The 21,651-nt window shown below is 35.7% G+C and overlaps 1 protein-coding gene across 1 annotated transcript; it reads left to right on the top strand.

The window, feature by feature from the left end:
* The first annotated feature begins 17,621 nt into the window (after positions 1-17,621).
* LOC110675155 (tigger transposable element-derived protein 4-like) lies at positions 17,622-19,115 on the top strand. Its single transcript, XM_021839542.1, has 2 exons — positions 17,622-18,638; positions 18,702-19,115. Exons 1-2 carry the CDS (start codon positions 17,622-17,624, stop codon positions 19,113-19,115), a joined length of 1,431 nt encoding a protein of 476 aa, XP_021695234.1.
* Positions 19,116-21,651: the final 2,536 nt, after the last annotated feature.

Below are 21,651 nucleotides of genomic sequence, written 5' to 3'. Positions count from 1 at the left end.
TATAGTGTACCTTGATTGCTACAGCGTAGCGTCATGCCATTGCTGGGCTGATTGTAGAGCTCCATCCTTCTCGGGCTTGGTAGATACTTCTCAAGTTGCCCCAAACGTTTAGGGTCGATTGGACCTTTCCCACTGCGTACAGCGAAGTCACCTACCTCTACCTACCCAGACAACCAGAAATCGCATGAAAGTTCACGTTACAACTCGTTTATTCATACTAATTACATCAAACTCGCTAAACACCGTGGATAAACTCGTCAGATTGATGAGTTTCCTCGCATAAAACACTTCTTTTCGGAGTTCATTTGTACATTTTGTTTCGTCCCGTACACACTTACAAAGTAAGTCGGATCAATCCGTAGCAGCTGTCAAATCATCATTTGTTATCATAAGTTAAGTCGCATAATATTGCAGGTTAGTTCGGTAGAATATTTATACACTCGCATTATATGTTATTACTCATCACATAATATATGCACGCATATCGCCTCCACTTTTGTACGTAGAAGGCCGTTTCGCAACATCTTATAAGTGAAATTTTGCACATATAGAGCCTCCAGGTGATTTCGTTGTACGTACATTTTGGTTGTCTGGGTAGTTCCCTACTGAATATTATTTTCGCAATTTATTCTTCTGACATTCGCACAAAGTAAACGGCCACCTGAAGTCGGTCGTGTTTTACACGCCTAATAATATTCTGGTTTCTCAACGAGTATTGTCCGCAGCACTTTATGCTCGAAAATACTCTTTAACAAATTCGAGTTCTGTTTGATCCTTCGACCTTGACGCTTGCTTCTTCGGGAGCGGGTGATGAGGGCAGAACTGGTCGTGTTGCGCGTCGCTCGCGTGGCACGGTGGAGTGATATCGCGGGTCGCGGAACGCGTTAGTACACTCTTACAAAAATTCAGGTAAATTTACGGCTTCTTGGATGCACATAAAAGAAGCGAAATATTTGACATAAAATTACGTCTGTACTTAAAATTACATGACATTGAAAAGCCAAAAAAAAATTACACGCCGAGACGTAAAAGTCATTTGAACTGACTTTTACATTACGGCATGTAATTTTGTACTAATCTTGTTGTTGTGCTGCCTGTAATTGGGTGCAAATAGTTTGAAAACCTCAAATCACTTACCTTTATGTTGCTTTTGACTTAGAACTATAACACACTGCCAACGGGCACCACATGCACGTTTTGTACACTCCTGTATTCTTCGCTGGAGTAATAAGTTTTAAAATTTGAAAGACAATTCCTAATCAATCGTGACAACTACAGTGTAAAATCATTCACACTATTAACCACTGCACTGCTGGATCAAACTTGCAAACTTCCCCATTCTAAAAGACACTTGAAAATTCTAGCCAACAATCGGCCGGCGCGTTCGAATAAATCTCTTTTCCATATCCGTGCCAAATAATTCACAAAGTTCCTGAACCCAAATGCACTTTCCGACAGAATAAGTGATTAATAAGATGATCGGTTGTTGAATTGGTACACTCTTAAAAATAATGAAAATTACTGTGGACGTAATTCAAGTTGTGACTGAATGGCACATGATGTAAGTGATGGAACGACACAAAAACGTGGCCTTGAAGATGTATTTAACCAAAAATGTAATTTTACATGTTGAAGGACACGAAAACGATAGAAGTGTGAGCGACATTTCCAGAATCAGACATTAACGTATTTAAAATTCGACTCAAATTTACGTCATTTGGCTCGCTTCTTTTATGTGCATCCCAAAAGACGTAAATCACATGATTTTTTGGTACTGTGTAGGAAAACTTCAATTTACCTATCGTTTCTCGCTTAGAACAGAAAAGAAATCTCGCGACGTTCACTCCGGCCATGTTTGAAAACAAACTCAATTACTCGCATGATGCCGACACAAAGGCCTTCGCCAAAGTCAAAGATCATGTAAATTTACGTCTTCTAAAATAGAAATCCCAATCCAACGTTCATGTTTTACGGTTTGTAGTATGTGAGATTAGGAAATTGACACAAACGTTGTACGTTCTTGTAAAAATAAATTGTTGGACGTAATTTTCGATTTCGTTTTATTCAAGATCATGTTTAAGTTGGCAATTTTGAACTATAAATCAAAAGAAACATAAAATTGCGTTGTAAACGCGATTACGTCACAAAATATTTAAGTGAAAATATTGAATTAGGTTACACGTAAATTTATTTTTTTTTAAGAGTGTAGTGTTTGATCCTTTGATCTTGTCGCTTGCTCCTATGAGGGCGAGTGACAAACACTTGTTCGGCGTTCAATTTGTAATATCGCGAATCCGACTAGGCGCATTAATTTCAAATTATATATTTATCGTTTACCAAAACGAATCCCTCTACCATATCCAAACTCCCAGTGTTTACTTGTGGAAGTGCAGAGGACTTCTTGGCTTCTATAAAGCAAGTAACACGTCAACATTTCCCTCCTATCCCAAATTGACCTGCATTCGGACGCAGCCGGCGCCGTTATTGTTTATTATAATAATGAGAGCACCAGTACTTACACATTGAGGATGCCACTGATTTCAAGTAGCGTCTGTTGGTTCCCTGTGTAAGTACAGCTGTTCTTGCAATAACGGAGTAGCATCTGCGGGCGGTCAATTATGCTCATGCTCATGCTCATGCGAAAATACTCTTCAACAAATTCCTGCTTCTTGTCTTTCTGCTTCAATCCGTCTAACGCCACAAACGAGGTCACACCTCGTCTGCAATTCCATTAGTCTAATTAGTTTCACCGGAAAACCATGTTCAGACGTTACCTGTCACACTTCTTTTTTTTTCGAATAAATCGCACGCTCTCTTCAAATCAATAAACAGATGGTGAGTCTGCAAGTTATACTTCCACAATTTATCTAAGAACATTCGCTAGGTAAACATCTGACGAAGAACGCTTTGGGCGGTCTCAGTCTGTTAAACAGGATGCGCGACAGTATTTTGTACGCTAAAATCAGCAATTCCTGTGTAAGTGGCAAGCTCCAGTCTGTGCCTTGTCTTTCTTGTAGCCATCCAACCAGCCAGTGGCATTCCTTCGTCCTCCCATACCTTCAGAAGTACTCGATGTTTGATAAGCTCAACATGGAGAATGTGCTCCTTCCACTTAGTAGCCACCTCCGTTTTATAGTCAGCAAATGCTTTTCTTGATCATTGCAAATGGTGAGCTTGGTACGATATTGTGCTGCGCGCCTTTGACCGTTGCGTAAAATACAAATCAAAACCTTTTTTTACAAAACTTTTATATTTTACCTTTGAAGTAAGGATCAAAAACTATCTTTTGATGTAAAAACAGTTCAGAATTCATCAATTATTTTGTATAATAAAACATAGTTTCTCTCAATAGTGCTACTCTTGGAACAATAGGTTTTGGTAAAGGCGCAAGGTAGATCAAATTTCATTCAAAACTAATAATTTTTTAAACAAAATCAAGTTGTTTATCAATGGTACTTAGATAAACAGCTCCTGACCTTCATGTCTAAAAATATTTTGAAATGATTTATAGCAAAACGGCCGTGAAAAGCCACTTATGCAACTTTAGGGGACTATCTACTAAGGGAACACCGACCCTAGTAAGCTTTCCGAAATTCTACTCGTCTACGAGAAAAGACCAATGCTTCCCCGTATAGTTTACTGACAACATCAAATCAAATCAACTCAGAACCCAATATCAGCGCTTTGTCATCCTCGTGCGAAACATTACCTACAGCAATCATCGCTGTTTATCACGCTCAGAACACTTGTCTAATGAGGGATTCCACGGCGGCATGCAAGTCGATTCTGATCGACCATTTCAAAAATATCTGAAACTTTGCACAGTTTTTCAGTTCCATCTAAATCGTCATTTTCCGATATCAAATCTTCAAGTTGAGTCACGACTAACTTTTCAAAAGGGTGTATGTGAAAATGGTTCAAAAATATTCAAAAAGCTGCACAGCAAAAACGGTTCGTTCGATTGTTAGACAACTAAAGAAACAAAGTTAGACAACTAAATAAAGATTCCAAAAAAATACATACAGTAAAAAAAAACATTTTTTTGCATTATAAAACATAATTTTTGTCACAAAAACTCAAATATCTCAAAACCCTATCGGAATACCAACGTAATTTTTTGAGGGAAAACGGTCCATTATATTAGCTATCTACCATAAAAATTTGGTGATGGTAAGCCAATAAACAAAAAAGTTATGACATTTCAAATATTTCACAAATTTGACACTTAGTGAATTTTTTTTTTTTTTTCATTGTTAATTTTTTTTAGGACCGCAGTTTGTTGCTGAATTTTTTGTTAAGGGTACCACATGAGGTTAACAAGTTGTTTTCATGATATTTTATTTAACTATTCATAACTATTATAGCATCTATTAGAAAGTTAGACGCGATCCAGTGTTGTAATCTAAAGTCTTGATAGTGTCATATTTTTTATTGTACGTAACTGAAGAAAAATTCTCTCAATAGTGTTGAAACCTTTTGATAAAAGAAACCTATAAGAAATCTAATATTGAAGACAAAAGCTACAAAAAAAGTTTTCTATACAGGTAAACGACTAGTTTACCTGCAAAAAGTTTACCTCGTAGAGAACAAGGCGGGTCTATACCCAGGTGATCTAGTATACGTAAAGCAGGTCGGTTTTCTCGGCGCTGGTTTTCTCCACAAAGTTAAAATCTGATTACACCTGGGTATAGACCCGCCTTGGTAGAGAATTGATTTTGTTAATCATATTTGGGAGAAAGCGAGTAACTTCAACAACATCAAAAACATGATAGGTACATACCATGAACATACTCACGAAAAATTTAAAAATATACTACCACTATGGTTATAAAAGATTTAATTGTAAAATTTTTCTTCAGGCAAGCAAACGACACCAAACTAGTCAGTAAAAACTTAAAAGTGATTTTGTTTATTAAAATCTAACGAGCAACATGAGTAGTCGCTTTCTCAACTGTTGCAGGCCGTTTGCAGAAAAAAAAGTGTTCGAAAGAGCTACGAAATCTCACCGAAAGCACCATAGATAAACTGAAAGCGGCTGGATATGCTCCAATGTCTACATTGAATATAAATTTACGCATTTGTACGTCCTGCCGTTTAAACGTTGACAAACGGGCAATCTGTACATCATCGGTGGATCAGGTTGCAGGAAGTTCGAAAACAACAACAACTGAGGAATTACTAGATGCACCGACAACAACTGAGGAGTTACCAGAAGTACCAAGTGCAGATAGTCTTGCCACGGTACCATCAGCGACATCTGTTTCAACAATTCAATCAGAAGATGAGTGCATCCAGAAGGTCAACATCGAACGCTTCAACGAAGGGATAGCTGGAATAAAAGTGACTCCGATTAAATGGACGAAGATGGGTTGCGTCAATTATCCCGAGAAAAAATACCGTGAAATCAACGAAGCTGTACGAAGAAACCTCTTCAAATTAGGACCTGAGGATGTGGAAAAAACAGACTACGATGAGGTAATTATGAATATGAAGGAAAGGTTCTCGAATCTAGCCACGACAAGGAAAGAAAAATTATTGATTTTGTCGATGCTGCCAAGCTCGTGGTCTATTCAAGACGCCATTGATGAGTTCAAAACCAATAGAAATACAGCAAAAGAGGCAAAACAATTCAAAAATAACTGTCTTGCAACCAAAAATGCTAGGTCGAGTACTTCATTAACAGATGAGACAAAAGAAAAAATAATTCAATATTTTGAAGACGATGAAGTAAGTAGAGCTATGCCTGGCCAAAAAGATTATGTATCTGTAAAAAAAGATGCAAAGCGTCAAGCAATCCAAAAACGATTAATGATGACTACTTTGAAAGAAGCGTATACACGCTTCAAGGAAATTAACGAAAATATTAAGGTAGGTTTTTCCTCATTTGCAAGCCTTCGTCCAAGGCAATGCAAGCTTCTATCCAATTCAGGAACACATAATGTTTGTGTGTGCACAACACACGAAAATATTAACCTAATCTAATTAATTGAAAAGAATCAATTTATCAAGGGATATTAAAATGTTAACTGGTAGTCTTTTGTGTGAAAATACAACATCAAATTGCTATCTACGATCTTGTTCGGATTGTCCAGATTCTTCATCATTGGAAAATACTTTATTCGCTGAGTTTGAAGAAAATTATATTGATCAGTTATCATTTGAGCAATGGGTGACCACGGATAGGTGTGACCTAGAAACTATTGTAAAACCTGTAGATGAGTTTGTGTCATTTTTTTGCTTGAAATTAGAAAGTTTAATTCCTCACGACTTTATTAAAACAGAGCAATCCCGCTTTTTAAAAAATACGAAAAATACATTACAAGATGGTGAATTTTTAGTCATTTGTGATTTTTCTGAAAACTATACTGCCCATAAACGCATGTCAGTCCCATGTTTGCTGGATTTCCTATTCACATGGGACAATTATGTGTTTATGGGCAGTATAGCTTTGTATTGCAAGATGAAGTGCAGTCCCATCACTGGAACGTACAACAAGCTACAATTCATCCATTCGTTATTTATTTCAATGGAAGTACGCAAATTGAACATTTTAGTGTTATTGTAATATCCGAAGATTTAAGACACGACTCAGTATCTGTAAATTTGTTCATTGCCAAAATGATTAACTTTTTACGCGTTGATAAGGATAAAGAAATCAGAAAGATATATTTAATGTCTAATGGAGCAGCATCGCAGTACAAAAACCGTAAGAATTTTTCGAGCCTATGTCAATTTAAATCAAAGTACGGAATTGATGCAGAATGGCATTTCCCAGACAACCAGAATGTACGTATAACGAAATCACCTTTTGCGTTATGCGATGCTTATATGCGCAAAGTTTCAAGTATAAGATGTTGCGAAAAGGCCTTATACGTACAAAAGTGGAGGCGATATATGTGCATATTTTATATGATGAAAAACAACATGCAATGCGAGTGTGTAGATTTTATTGCAATTCAGTCTGTACTCTTATGAGACTTAATTTATGATAACAATGATGATTTGACAGCTGCTACGGATTGGTCCGACTTACTTAGTACGTGTATACGGGATGAAACGAAATGTACATATGAACTCAGAAAACAGCGTTTTATGCGAGGAAACTCATCGATCAAACGATATCATCCACCATGTAGTGCGGGTGTGATGAAACTTGTGTAAATAAACGACTTTGCACGTACACTGTTATGCGACTTCTGGTTGTCTGGGTTCTTTGCTACGTCACATGGCAAAGGTCCTTGTGATGCTATTGGAGGAACCATAAAGCGCATGGCCACAAGAGCAAGTTTAGCCAAAGAACGTGAGCATCCAATTAAAACTGCAAAAGAACTATTTGATTGGGCGAATCGCAGAAAAGAAGAAGATTTAACAAAATAATCATTTTGTTTTACTACTACTGAAGAGTACGAATTAACGGCATCAGAGCTCAGCGAGCAATATAATAACGCGAAAACGATCCAAGGAACCCAAAAATTTCACTGTTTCATTCCATTGTCAGAAAATAAAATTAAAGCAAAACTATACTCGAACTGTACTGATAATGATGCAAAAGTGTTCGATATTGTAAAAAAAATTGAACAACAATAAATAAATAAATAAGTATTAATAAAATGTTTTCATGATCTCATAACGCATACCCAAATCCAAAACTTTTAAAGTTTATATACAACATTTAGAAACTCATCGATCATACTTTAGAAAGAAATATCCTGGTAAAAAAAAAATATTTTCGTGTAATCTGTTAATTCATTTTAATTTATACATATATACATATACATATAATATTTATACATATACATAATATTTATACATATAATATACATAATACTAATGAATACATGAAAACGACTTGTTTAATTCACGCAAGGCCCTTAACAATAAAATCAGCAACAAACTGCGGTTCCCGTAAAAATTTACACCGAAAAAAATTTTTTTTTTCTACTAAATGTGTAAATTGTGACATGTTTGAAATGTCATAACTTTTTTGTTTATTGGTTAACCATCACCAAATTTTTATGGTAGATAGCTAATATAATGGACCGTTTTCCCTCAAAAAATTACGTTGGTATTCCGATAGGGTTTTGAGATATTTGAGTTTTTGTGTCAAAAATTATGTTTTATAATGCAAAAAAATGTTTTTTTTTACTGTGTGTATTTTTTTTGGAATCTTTATTTAGTTGTCTAACTTTGTTTCTTTAGTTGTCAATCAACAATCAACAATCGAACGAACCGTTTTTGCTGTGCAGCTTTTTGAATATTTTTGAACCATTTTCACATACACCCTTTTGAAAAGTTAGTCGTGACTCAACTTGAAAATTTGATATCGGAAAATGACGATTTAGATGGAACTGGAAAACTGTGCAAAGTTTCAGCTCAATAGAAAAAAATGAATTAAAAAATTTACCAAATTTTGGTACTGTTGTTTGGAATCACTCTAATATTGCAAACAAATAACTCTACGCTCTACCAAGCCACGTGACTTTGACAATGCGACACTGCAAAGCACGAACTTGTTGGAACACATCATGCCAGTAGTAAATTTGCATAAATTGATTACTGTTCGGTTTATTGCAAGCATCGACATACATTTTCAGCCCATCAGATTTGCCCATCTCTTTTCATCGATTCGGGAGAGTGTTTTATCCCATCGGCTTTTCTGCACAGCTATCGAGTAGCTACTGCGTGTGAAGAACTGCCGTCCACCTGTGGCGGCGATAAATCCATAAGTAACAAAGGCGTGAAATTAATCGAATTATGTCATAATTTATGAACACTTTAAAAGTGATGAAATGCGAACGAGTTGGTACCTAGATGGGTTGCTTCATATTTCAACGCTGACTATTTTATTTACTCACTTAAATGGCATGTAATGATAGGATCTTCCAGTACACAAGTCGCCACGTATAGAATCAATACAACATAGATTCACTTTTCTCGAAGGGTCTTTTCGTTAATTGTGTAAAGTATATCTTCTACAAATGAGCAACAAATTTCCTCTGTTCCTATCTGAATCGTTAACACGTGCCGAATTTACTCATTTGCACTGGATGTTTTCGGTTCTCCCCATGGTTTTGCGATAGTTGCTTGAAATCTGCCGAAAATTTAGCCCCATCTCCAATTAGTAACATTTTACAACCCGAGGCCAGAACGGTTCATTGGCGATAGTTTTTATCGGCCTTGATCTACCCCATGTTGGGCTGCTGCTACGGTGCGGTACAGCAGTGTGATGCCAAACTTGAGGGAACAATGTTTCACTTGTAACAACAAAGAAAGTTTATTCCGATGATTATTTAGGATGGAATGAGTGAAAATGTTTGTCAAACAACATTAAAATGCAAATTTTTCGTCGTAAATGTTTGCTGGGGAATCGCTGGATCCAAATTTCAGTCAAATTAACCAGGGAAACATTCGAACTTTCTGCGGAATTTCATTCGTTAGTGAAAACTTTACATGATTCATATTAATAAAATAAAAACAATCCCTTAAAAGATCATGGCTGGATATTGTCCTTTTTTAGAAAAGGCTAAATGAAAAGTGAGACAAAAGTTTGAATAGCGAAAGAGCTCTTTTTTAATGTTATGATGATTTCATTTCTTTTTTGTTTCTAACACAAATCACATTTATTAAATTTTAATAGCTTTGGGGTTTGAAATTCCTTGCTTAACTTGGTACTTGTTGATGGAGATATAGAAAATATATGTTTTTTGGGAAAATGTTTGGCCTCGTATGAAAAAACCGCTGGAAAATAATAAGGACAACTATTTTTGAACGACTCCGAACAAATATTTTTTCTAAAGTTCCTAGCAAGACTCGTTGCGCATTAAGTGTGAATTACGTTTAAGAACTTTCGAGTCTGTCATAATTTGACTCGTATGCAGAGTTGCTCGCTATCACTATCAAGTCTTAAAATTTGCCGATTTCGACTCGCCGAATGCGATACAACTCGGATCATTCTGCATACCATCAACATTATACTGATTATTCCATCACCAGTGAACTGATGGTGATAGAATATGGATATAACTGAAAGCTTAAGTTGGGTCTTAAATTAAGTTAATAAAACGGCAACTTATCAGTGTGACATTGTTGACAGTACTGTAAATGGATGCCAACTATTTGTTCTTCACCGAAAAACATTAACAGCTTGGATGATTACCAAGTGATCACTCATTCTGCAGTGAATATCATCTAGAGGGCAGTGTCGCTTCACTGCTGTTGGTTGTCAAATCAAAATGATCTTGATAGTTCGAGAGTAATATTGGTAGTTTTGATCCATCAGCCATCAGTTTATATGACTGCTATTGTGCAACTCTGCACATAAACTCCAGTGCATAAGTTTGGATTCACCCCCTAAAAAACATACAAAAGTGTTCAGTCCATATCTCTGTGAATACACGTCCAATTCAAACTCTCTAAGCCGCATTCAAAAGGCAAAGAGTTATTCTTAGTTCGTATGTATTTTTCGATAACATTTTTTGAATTTTGTATACTAAATATTACTTAAAATTGTGACATTTTTCAAAAAACACACTGAAAAAACATAGCTAGTTATTATTATTATTATTAGGGGGAGATCCCCCAGTGTCGGACAGCACCCAATACCGGACAAAGTCGAAACATTGAGAAATCATGGTCCAATCAAGATGGTGTATTAGTAGATAAGAAAGCTATTATGTAGACTAATGTTTGTGTAGAATAACACATCCTTGTAAAATGCATGCTTTTTTAAAAAAGTAGAAAAGTTTGAAATTTTTAAAAAAATTGACGTACTTACTTAATTTTGAGCCTCTTTAGTAATTATTTTGAAAATGATAAAATACTTTGGATCCCGCAAGCATGATCGAACATAATCCTTATTTGATATTTGAATGTATTTTGTACCTTAATTGAACTAAATATGGACAAATTACAATTTTGGTTAAGCACCTCCTGTCCCTCAGATTCGGACAGCTTGATTTGTTATATGATATCTTTGTAATTATTGCACGAGTGTCTCAAAATACTTTCATTTTTCATGGGTTCCGTCGATCATGGTATCAAACATGCAAAAAAATTAAGAAGAATAAACATTCAGAACAACATCGTAAAATGTGCTATTTTTCATCATATATGAAAGAGGTTTTTAATAGGCATCTTGCAAACTAAGAAAAACTCAAATTATTCTTGTAAATGTTGCAAATGCATTGAATTGGTAATTATAAACTATTCCTATAGTGTACACATTCAATGATGTTCAAATTTACAGAATTAGAGGTATTTCCAGATCGTGTCCGGTATTGGGTGCCACCTTTCAAGATCGATCAATTTGGTACTAAAATACATCATCAAAATGCAATGTCAAAATTCATATTTATATTTTCAAATTTATTTTTGTACACTATAAAAATGATAATATTTATCATAAATGGGTAACACGAGCCCATAAAATCAATATTTTTCGAATTATGAATTTAGTGGCTTAAGTGTCCGGTACTGGGGGATCTCCCCCTATCTTTATTATCGAGACTTTCAGCCGGAGGCTGGTTCGTCTCCACGCATAGCTAGTTTTCTCAACATTGGATCGACCAGAATTTTAAATCAAGGTGTCATTAGAATCGTAATCTTATATTTTTTGGTCGATCCAATGCTGAGAAAAATTATGTTTTTTCAGTGTGAAAAATGTCACAACTTTAAGCAAAATTTAGTATACAAAATCAAAAAATGTTTTTCGAAAAATACATACGAACTAAGAATAACTCTTTGCCTATCAAATGCGGCTTTGAGGGTTTGAATTGGACGTGTATTCACAGAGATATGGATTGAACACTTTTGTATGTTTTTGAGGAGGTGAGCCCAAACTTTTGCACGGGAGTGATACAATTTTCAAGGTTAATTGGATCATTTTGAGATTGCTACCAACACAGGCAAAGCTCAAAGCTTTGAGCCAACCCTTTTCCAGTAGAGAACCTAGGCAAAATATAGGACGCTTCGATGCTTACTGACTTTAAAATGGCTTGCTCAATTTACACCACCTAATTAAATTTCAATCTTGTCGCTCCCTTGCGACGCCTATCCACCTATTCATTTCCATCATTTGCTTCTATAGCTAAAGGAAGTAGCTTTGAGTCGCATGACCACTAGTGTGGGACAAAATTTAGATTCTCGCTCCAGTCCACTTTTCGGATTGCATTTAGGTCCCATAACAACTGTGCAAAATTTCAGCTCGATCGGAGAAACTATATTTTAGCGCCAGCTGTTCAAAATTTGTATGTGATTTACTATGGGAAAACTTACTTTTACAAAGAAAAATCACCAGAGGTCGCCCATTGTCCTCTATAAAAATTCTAAACGTAGATCTTGATAGGTATTTTTACGATGAAGAATATTGTCGAAGATTGCGAAACAATTCGACACTTGTGAAAAAAGTTTTTCATCGAAAACCTATTGGTAATGCGACGTTGATTAACACGTAAAAGAATAACAATAATAACAAAATCGGGCAAAATTTACGAATAGTCTATGCTTAATAACTTTTCTCACAAGCATCGGATTGCATTGCGGTCTTCGGCAATGTTGTTCATCGTAAAAATACCTATCGAGATCTGCGTTCAGAATTTTTATAGAGGACAATGGGCGATCTCTGGCGATTTTTCTTTGTAAAAGTAAGTTTTCCCATATTAAATCCCATACAAACTTTGAACGGCTGGCGCTAAAATATAGTTTCTCCGATCGAGCTGAAATTTTGCACAGTTGTTATGGGACCTTAATTCAATCCAAAAAGTGGACTGGAGCGATAATCTAAATTTTTCATACAACCGTTTCTCAGGTTAATGACCACTACAGCCATAAACAAAATAAAATAAAACAATCATGGTCGATACCTTCTCCTATGTTGAATAGATGTTTACAATTTTCCAAGAAACTTGCTTGTTCACAATAAATCTTTAAGCTGTTAGTGGAATATGATTGTCCAATTTGCTACAAACGAACGAGATACACGGAAAAAAATCTGATCCTTAAATCATGAAATTCATAAAATGGTTAGGTCATAATATCAGGATCACAAATTATGATTCCTGGAGTCAGTGCTATTACATATCATGACTATCACATGCCTTTGACATTTGAATATTGCTAATATCATCCTTCCTCGTGAAAAATGTCATCGGGAAATATTTATCCCTGTGACTATTTCCTAATTACTATCGGTTCGTCATACTTCCTGATACCGTATTACACATGTAAAAATGCCTTTATTTTTTCAATTTTTCTAAAAATTTAACATTCAACAGCACTGCCTGGAGTAATATATGATTATAATCACGATTCTTCATAAACGTAACATCCAGGGTGGAAACACAAAGTGGTGCAATTAGCTTCAACTCATTCGTATCGATAACCCATAATTCAAGATGACGAAGTGGTTGAGTGGTACAGTACGTTTGTTTGAATCTCGGTGTAATGGTTTTTTATTTATTTTTTATTTTTTTCATTTTGTCGATCATAAACGGATGCGAGACTCAGCATTTTTGGCATTTGAATCATGATTCCGAGCAATCCGCACCAAGAACATAACACGTGTGTTGCGTTGCGGTAATCTGACTCATGATATCATGAGTCCCAATCATGGTGTATTTTCATAACATGAAAACACACTGGAATCGTGGTATCATGAGAATCTTGTTTTTGGATTAGGATTTCTACCCGTGTAACGACCAAGTTCTGTGATGATTAATTAGTTTTGTACAAAAACTGATTGATTTTAATGTTATATGAACAGTATGTAAAAGAATCTCTAAAACTCCTGTAATTTATATCAAAAGTGCAATCTTTGAAGCATAACCATAATATTTCGTAAGATCGTAAACAAATAACATTTTAGTTTTGTTAGAAGTATTTTGGTTCTCAATAGTTTTGAGATGGCATAAAAAAAGATTATTTTTAGCAGTTGAAGGTTGCAAGGATTGCAGATTCATGTAAAATATGACCGAAAAATAAACTTTTAAAAATATATATGGGGAAGTACTGTTGATACGTATCGAAATATAAAAGTTTTAGGGTTGTTCACTTTTTTGAATCCGTAGTTTATTTTTTGTTTGGTTGTGAGATATACAAACCAACACTTGATAATAAAATAGAAGTCGCTGAATCAAAACCTTTGATCAATTTTTTTTTAAAACAGCGATTTTCAATATAAAACTATTACTAATTTCTATGAAACATGACTGTTTATAGAGCATATTTTGATTAACTCAAGTGCAAAATAGCTCATATTAATATTTATGCTGTAATTAAATCCAATACGTGAGTATCCAAAGTAGCCCTCGGAATCGAAAGTAGTCCCGATTGACAGTATAGTTTCTTCCGTACTTCAAAACCAAGATACAACCAAATACAAAGTAAGATGCTTTAGCACACAGAATCTTTTATTACCTGTATCGATATACGGAACCTTTTTCGATAAGTTTGGTAATATAAGGAATCGGCAGCATTCACTAAGGACGAATTCCATGTCAAATCGGTCAGTCACAGAACTCGACCATCTTAGACTTGCAGTAAATTTTGCACATGTTTTGTTATTGTAGAACAATTATTTTTCATTGAAAAATCTATCACTTTGACTCAAGAATAACTTTTGAAAATTGCCTATAAGTTCATACATGCAATGTATTTAAAAAATTCTTATTCCGAAACTGATGATTTCAGAGAAAAATGTTCTATGGAGAAGTTATATTAAACTATTTATATACAGTCACCTCTCCCTAACTCGATATTGAAAGGACCATCGAGTTAGGGAGGTATCGAGATACAAAACAGAATTTTTTCAATTTTTGAAATTTTGATTATTTCGAAAAAGTACATTCAAAATAGTAAATTAAATGTGAAAAATAATGAACTTCTAATACATTTAGCAACGTGACACTTTTTGCATAGTCTTCAAAAATTCGATTTTTTAGAGTTCTGTCTGATCTTTTGACCTTGACGCTTGCTCCTACGGGGGCCAGCGACGAGGGCAGGATCAAACATGTCGCGCCTCGGTCTAGTAAGTGAAAAAGTGGCGTGATCGGTTAGTTCTTTTTGATCCTTTGACCTTGCTGCTGGGCAGTGCCAAGAAAGCCAAGTTTTTTTTCCTTTTCGGGTCGCGCGCCTATTTTTTTCTGAGTGCTTTTATATAGCCGAGCAAACGAGTGAGGCTGAGAGTGGATTGTGGCTGCACAGTGAAGGATAAAGGATCAATTGGTGAGCTCGTTTCAGAACAGAACACCCCTTTTTACCTTTATTTTTGTAATTAAAAAAAAAACTTTGAATGGTTCCACACTACAAGTGTAGACTTGCGAAAGGTTCACTTTATTCAACAAACTTTGGATGGTTCGCCACTGTAAGTGTCGGCATAAGAATAAGAGTGTTCTATGATGTTCCAACCAATCGAGTTTTTTGTTTCTTTTCAAATAAGTAAAATATAATAACACATGCTTTCGTCCTGACAGCTGTAGGAATGTTACATTTCGGTATTTGTTCAACAAACTTTGAATGGTTCGTCACATCAAGTGTCGGCATAATTTTCCACTACATAGAAATTGTTCATATCAAATGAAAATATTATATTTACAAATAAGCATGTATATATCTCACAAGTCATTATTTATCATGGTCTAATCGCTTATCAAAGTGAATCCTGTGACCCAACGATCCTTCCCATTAACAAACATCCCTCCCAGTAACCTTTGTGGAGATGCAGAGGTAAACACGGTCTCCAAATAGCAAAGGTTACACACTAACATTCCTTCCCCCAATCCCACCTGACTGCAAGGACGTGGCCGGCGCCGCTATTGACCCTGTATAAATAGAGGCACTGAATTATGCACACTGAAGAAGATTATGGCCAATCCCAGCCGAACTTCTAGTTGATTCTTTGTGCATTTTCACTGACTTCGGTCAATCACGGAATAGCAACCATTGATATGTGTAGTCAGTCTAAGTGTTAATCTGATCACTTCTTTAAAAGTAGCCATTTTTGAATTATACCAAGTTCAATGTAAAAAATGATTATATAAATAATGAAATATAACAATCCTATTTCATTACCTAAAAAATAATGCGCTCTCAGGCTAGGCATTGGATAAACAATAGAAAGCGTTGTGTTTGGGTGGGCATCTAATTCTTCCGAAAGAGGTGCACTCTGCGAAAAAGGATCACGTGTTTATTGAGCTGAAATCGAATTCAGGTTAACTTCTGCGTTCATGAGTCCTCTCATGGCGTAGGGGTAACGTGCCCTAACTAGAGATCAGGGAGTCGTGAGTTCGATTCTCACTATTGTAAGTTGTCTTTTATAAGACGTGTAACTTTTTCGCAAATCTTCACATCAATTTGTCCATCTAATCCAATTGCAAATTATATGTAATGTTTAGCTTTTCGGTAGTTGTTAAACTTCCACTCGGCTGGTTAGTCGTAAACCACGATTCATAATTAAAAACAAGTAATGAAATATGTCATTTTAATTAATTATTCGCGATTCTCCATCGAGAACAATACGTTTTCGAGTGCATGGGCCAGATTTTTCTCCACTTATTTTTCTTGATGGAAAATCGTGAATAACTCATGAAAATGGCCTATTTTAATATATAATTAATATATTTTGCATCCTAATCAAACTTTATATTATTCGGAAATCACTACGTCTAGAGATGTGATAATGATAATCATTATGGATTGGAATAATACCAATATTCTTATTCTATTATGAAAACGTATTTATTTTGACGAAAAACTAAAATTTTGAAAATCGACCAAAAGTTGTTCTTAGAAAAACTTTTCTATTCAAAATTTCTTCATCATAAAACTTTGTCCTTAACATCTGTTTTTTACTAAGATTCTGTGGTGAAAATATCAAGAATATGGAAAAGGGGGGTTTTGCGTAGTTTGAAAATTGAGTTTTATTTTCGAAGTTTTTATGAAAAATATTAAATATTTTTGCAATGTATATGTTTTTAATGTAGTCCAAATGGTTCACTACAACTTCTCCATACAACATTTTTCTCTTAAATCAGCAGTTTGCGAGTTAGAATTTTTCAAATAAATTGCATGCAAAAATTTACAAGCCATTTGCAAAAGTTATTCTTGAGTCAAAATGAACGATTTTTCTATGAAAATCACTTACTCTACCATACCAAAAGCATGTGCAAGATTTAATCCAAATCGAAGATTATCGAGTACGATTTATATTTTTTCGACTTATTCTTGATGGAATTCCGTTAAGGCATAATTCTTGTGTTATTACCAATAAGGTTGACTTAAGTTTAACTTTGACTTTTTGCCACCCTATTTAAGCTTCTCAGAAAATTCCAAAATAAATCCGATTAGTTGTAATGTTTTTTTTTCTTTTATATTGTTCATTTTTATTACAGTCAAACTTCCATGAGTCGATGTTCCATGAGTCGATAGTTTCCATTACTCGATAATCTCTTCAATCCCTTTGATTTTCCATACACTTTTGCCCCCAGTAGTCGATATTTCCTTTACTCAATGCCTCCTTTGCTCGATGGTCCCATCAGATTGCCAAGACTGTGTTTGGTTTCTATGACTCGATGTTATTCAATATTTGATTCCTGAATCGTGAAGATCGTGACACATTCGCTTCGAAAATGGAAAAAGTTGAGAAACGGATAATCAAGGTGCTAACCGTTGCACAACGGAACACCATAATTGACGAGTACGAGGCAAGTGGTGCAAAGGTAACAGAAATTGCGAAGAGATTCCAGGTACCTCAAAGTACCGTTTCATCGATTCTGAAAAACCGGGAGAAATGGCGATTGAGGAAGCTTCAAAATGAAAATCTCCAGGTCAAAAGAGCGAAGGCACCGGTTGACGAGCGACTGGAACGGGCACTTCAGGTCTTCATAAGTCAAGCCAGGGAAAATAGTATTCCGTTGTCGGGATTGATTATTCGCGAGAAGGCGTGCCAGCTAGCGAAAAAGCTTGGTGTCCCTGAATTCCAGGGTAGCAGCGGCTGGCTCTTCAAATTTTTAAAACGACATAACATATCGTTTAAAAAAGTTTGTGGAGAAAACGCTGCGGTTGACTCTACAATGGCTGGAAACTGGATGACCAACGTTTTGCCAGGTTTCATTCAAGAGTATGACCCGAAGGACATATATAATGCGGATGAGACCGGCTTATTCTACAAGTGCCTGCCGGATAGAACATACGCGTTCAAGTCGGAATCTTGCCATGGCGGAAAGTATTCGAAGCAAAGACTCACCATTCTTTGTGCTGCAAACATGGACGGAAGTGACAAGCTTCCTCTGCTAGTTATTGGGAAAAGTCGGAAACCTCGATGCTTCAAGAATGTTAAGTCCCTGCCTGTTAAATATGAAGCAAACTCAAAAGCCTGGATGACGTCATTGCTATTTGAAAAATGGATGTTGAAGTTCGATCAGCGAATGAGCGATGAGGACCGGAAAATTTTGATGTTTGTGGACAACTGTACGGCGCATCCGAAGATCTTTCTGGAAAAATTGAAGTCGATCAAACTTGTATTTTTCCCTCCAAACGCAACTTCTGTTTTGCAACCTCTGGATTTGGGAATTATCAAATCTTTGAAACATTATTACAGATATGAGCTGGTTAAAGAACGAATCCATTCAATGGAAATAGATCAGGTATATATTGGTGTTAAATAAAAGTAATTATAAATATTAGCTTCTTCAATTAACTTTTTACAGGAACATCAAGATATAACCGTTTTGGATGCTAGAAAACTTGTGTCCAAGGTATGGAGCGTCAAAGTTAAAGCAGAAACCATCCAGAACTGCTTCCGAAAGGCTGGTTTCGTCTTAGAAGACGAAGATGACATTCCATTAGCAGAACTTGTTAGAAGGGAAGCGATACGAAATCAGCAAGATTTGGCACTTGCAGAAGACGAGCTGTTTCCTGTTGATCCTGTGGTATCGTTTTCTGACTATTGTGATGTTGATAGGAATGTCATATGCAACGAGATGATGACTGATGATGATATTCTCGAATTTGTTACTGGAGGAGACCTCGCACACGATGAGCCCGAAGATGTTTTGTCAACCACATTTAACAACATGCAGTCTTCAGAACTAGGGCTGTGCAAATATCGATATTATCGATAATATCGATATTATCGGATCGATTTTATCGATACGATATCCGATATCTGTCGGCACGATATTTTCCGATATCGATAAAGCCATTATCGATCCGATAGCAGTTCCGATAAATCAGAACAACATTTTTTGTTTATACTACAATTGAAAATTGTTCAATAAATATTGAAAATCCATTGGATATGGCAAAATATTACTATGAAATTCAAGTAATGGACTTCATAATGCAACAGTTGGTGTCAAACAAAGCCGATTTTGTCGGTTTTACTTTTAAACATCTCTTTTGAAAATTATCGAATATCGGTTCGATATCGATAATGTCAAATCCGATATATCGCCGATACCGATATTGATTCAATATGATATCGCCGATACCGATAAATCTTCATAGTGCACAGCCCTATTCAGAACCACCACTCGAGATTACTGCAGCAGCTGTAGAATCGACTTTAAAAACAATGGAGTCACTATTACACTCAACAGATAATGTTCCAATCGAAATGTTTGAACATTTTTTCAAAGTTGAGCAGTTTCTTTCCAATCGATACATTTCCCATCGACAACTTTAATTTGTTATTTACTTTGAATATCGAATAATGAATTAATAGTAATAAAATACATAAAACCACAAATCTAATGCTTTTAATTCACACCAGTTTAAGTACTTTTTTGTTAATATCACATTGCAGATTGTGTGTTTTTAAAGTGAAAAATGCAATACAACTATTCTTTCAAATTAATCATATTAAATAATTATGATTAACTAATACTTTTATTGATATAAAATGTGTCTTGCCTAATCTTTCAATAACGAACACATACATAAATAATTTTGGAAATTGTTCTATGAGTCGATATTTCCATGAGTCGATGGTCCCTTCAATATCGACTCATGGAGGTTTCACTGTATTAAAAAGCCAAAAGCGTATTTGTACTGGCCTAGGTAAAACACGTGTTATCGCTGACGAATTAGATCCTTCGAACGCAATCGCTATTTAAAGAGCAGTTCAAGTAGAAAATCCTAAAGAAATTCCTGCAGAAAAATCTAGTCTTGAAACATCCTCAGGAATTGCTTCAGACATTTCATAAAAAAAAAATCATTCAAGGATTTTAGCAGAAATTTCTATAAGAAAATCTGCACAGTAAACTCTACAACGATTTCTCTGTTCCTGTAGGAATGCCTCCAGTTATTTCTTCATAAATTCCTCCAGTAAAATCTCTACTGAGCTTTCCCTAAGAAGAACTCCAAGGATTTTTACAGAAACTATTCTAGGAATTGCTTCAGAAATTTCTCCAAGAATTTCTTCAAGTTATTTCTCCTAATATTTCTCCAGAAATTCTTTCTGAAACTCCTCCAATTTCTTAAGGGATTCTTGCAGGGATCGCTCCAACGATTCTACCAGCAATTCTACAAGAATTCACTTAATGAATTACTCCAATGATTTTTCCACGTAATCCTCTTCGAATTCCCTCTGTAATTTCTCCAGAGATTTGGTCAGGGCCTCCAAAATACCCTCCAAGGATTGCTCAAATAATTATTCTAGAAAATCCTTGAGTTCGATTCTCGTTCAAGTCCAGAAACCACTTCGTCGGGAACGTATGTTGACTGTGCAACTAGGCGATGCATATTGATCCGTTGTCTTGTGTGCGCATCCTTTAAATGACAAATCGTCCACTACAAGCTTCAACGTTCTTATTCTTTCTGGAATTACGTCACCACTGGGACAGAGCCTGCTTCTCAGCTTAGTGTTCTTATAAGCACTTCCACAGTTATTAACTGAGAGCTTTCTGTGTCGATGACTATTTTTGCATGCGTATATCGTGTGGCAGGTACGAAGATACTCTATGCCTATGGATGTCGAGAAAATTTCCAACCCGAAAAGATCCTCGACCGGTGGGATTCAAACCCACGACCCTCAGCTTGGTCTTGCTGAATAGCTGCGCGTTTACCGCTACGGCTATCTGGGCCCCCTTAAGCATCAACGTATCGGTATCGTTAAAAAAACCTGAAGAAATTGCTGGATGTTTCTCTAAAGAAATCCCTGTAGAGATTTTTCTAGAGGAGGATCCGTAATAAAACTGTAGGAATCTCAGATATATTAACTGGTTGAATTGATGAATGAATGTTCTGAAAAGTTACCTGGGTAAATTGCTCAAGGGATCTCTGAAGGATTACCTACATAAATTCCTCAGAGAAGCCTTTAAATTTCTTGGAGGAATCTCTGAAGAAATTCCCGGATTAATCCTTGGAGGAATGCCTTGAAAATCACTGTTGAGAAAAAAAAAACTTTGGCAAAGATAGCTTTCAGTTAATGCGGAAATGCTCATAAGAACACTAAGCTGAGTTGCATGCTCTGTCCCAATGAGGATGTAATGCCTAGAAGAAGAAGCTTTAACTGGAAGCATCCATGCAGGGAAATCAGTTGAAGATTACCTCAAGAAATTCCTGGAGGGATTTCTGGAGATTTTTAACTAGAACCCTGATATCCCTATATGAATCACTGGAGGAGTCTATGGAAGAATTTCTGGAATTGCTAAAGAA

The sequence above is a fragment of the Aedes aegypti genome, chromosome 2 (assembly GCF_002204515.2).
Source record: "Aedes aegypti strain LVP_AGWG chromosome 2, AaegL5.0 Primary Assembly, whole genome shotgun sequence".
In the NCBI taxonomy this organism is placed as follows: Eukaryota; Metazoa; Arthropoda; class Insecta; order Diptera; family Culicidae; genus Aedes; species Aedes aegypti.
Note: the sequence above shows the minus strand (reverse complement) of the source record. Positions and strands in the feature narration are given on the sequence as shown.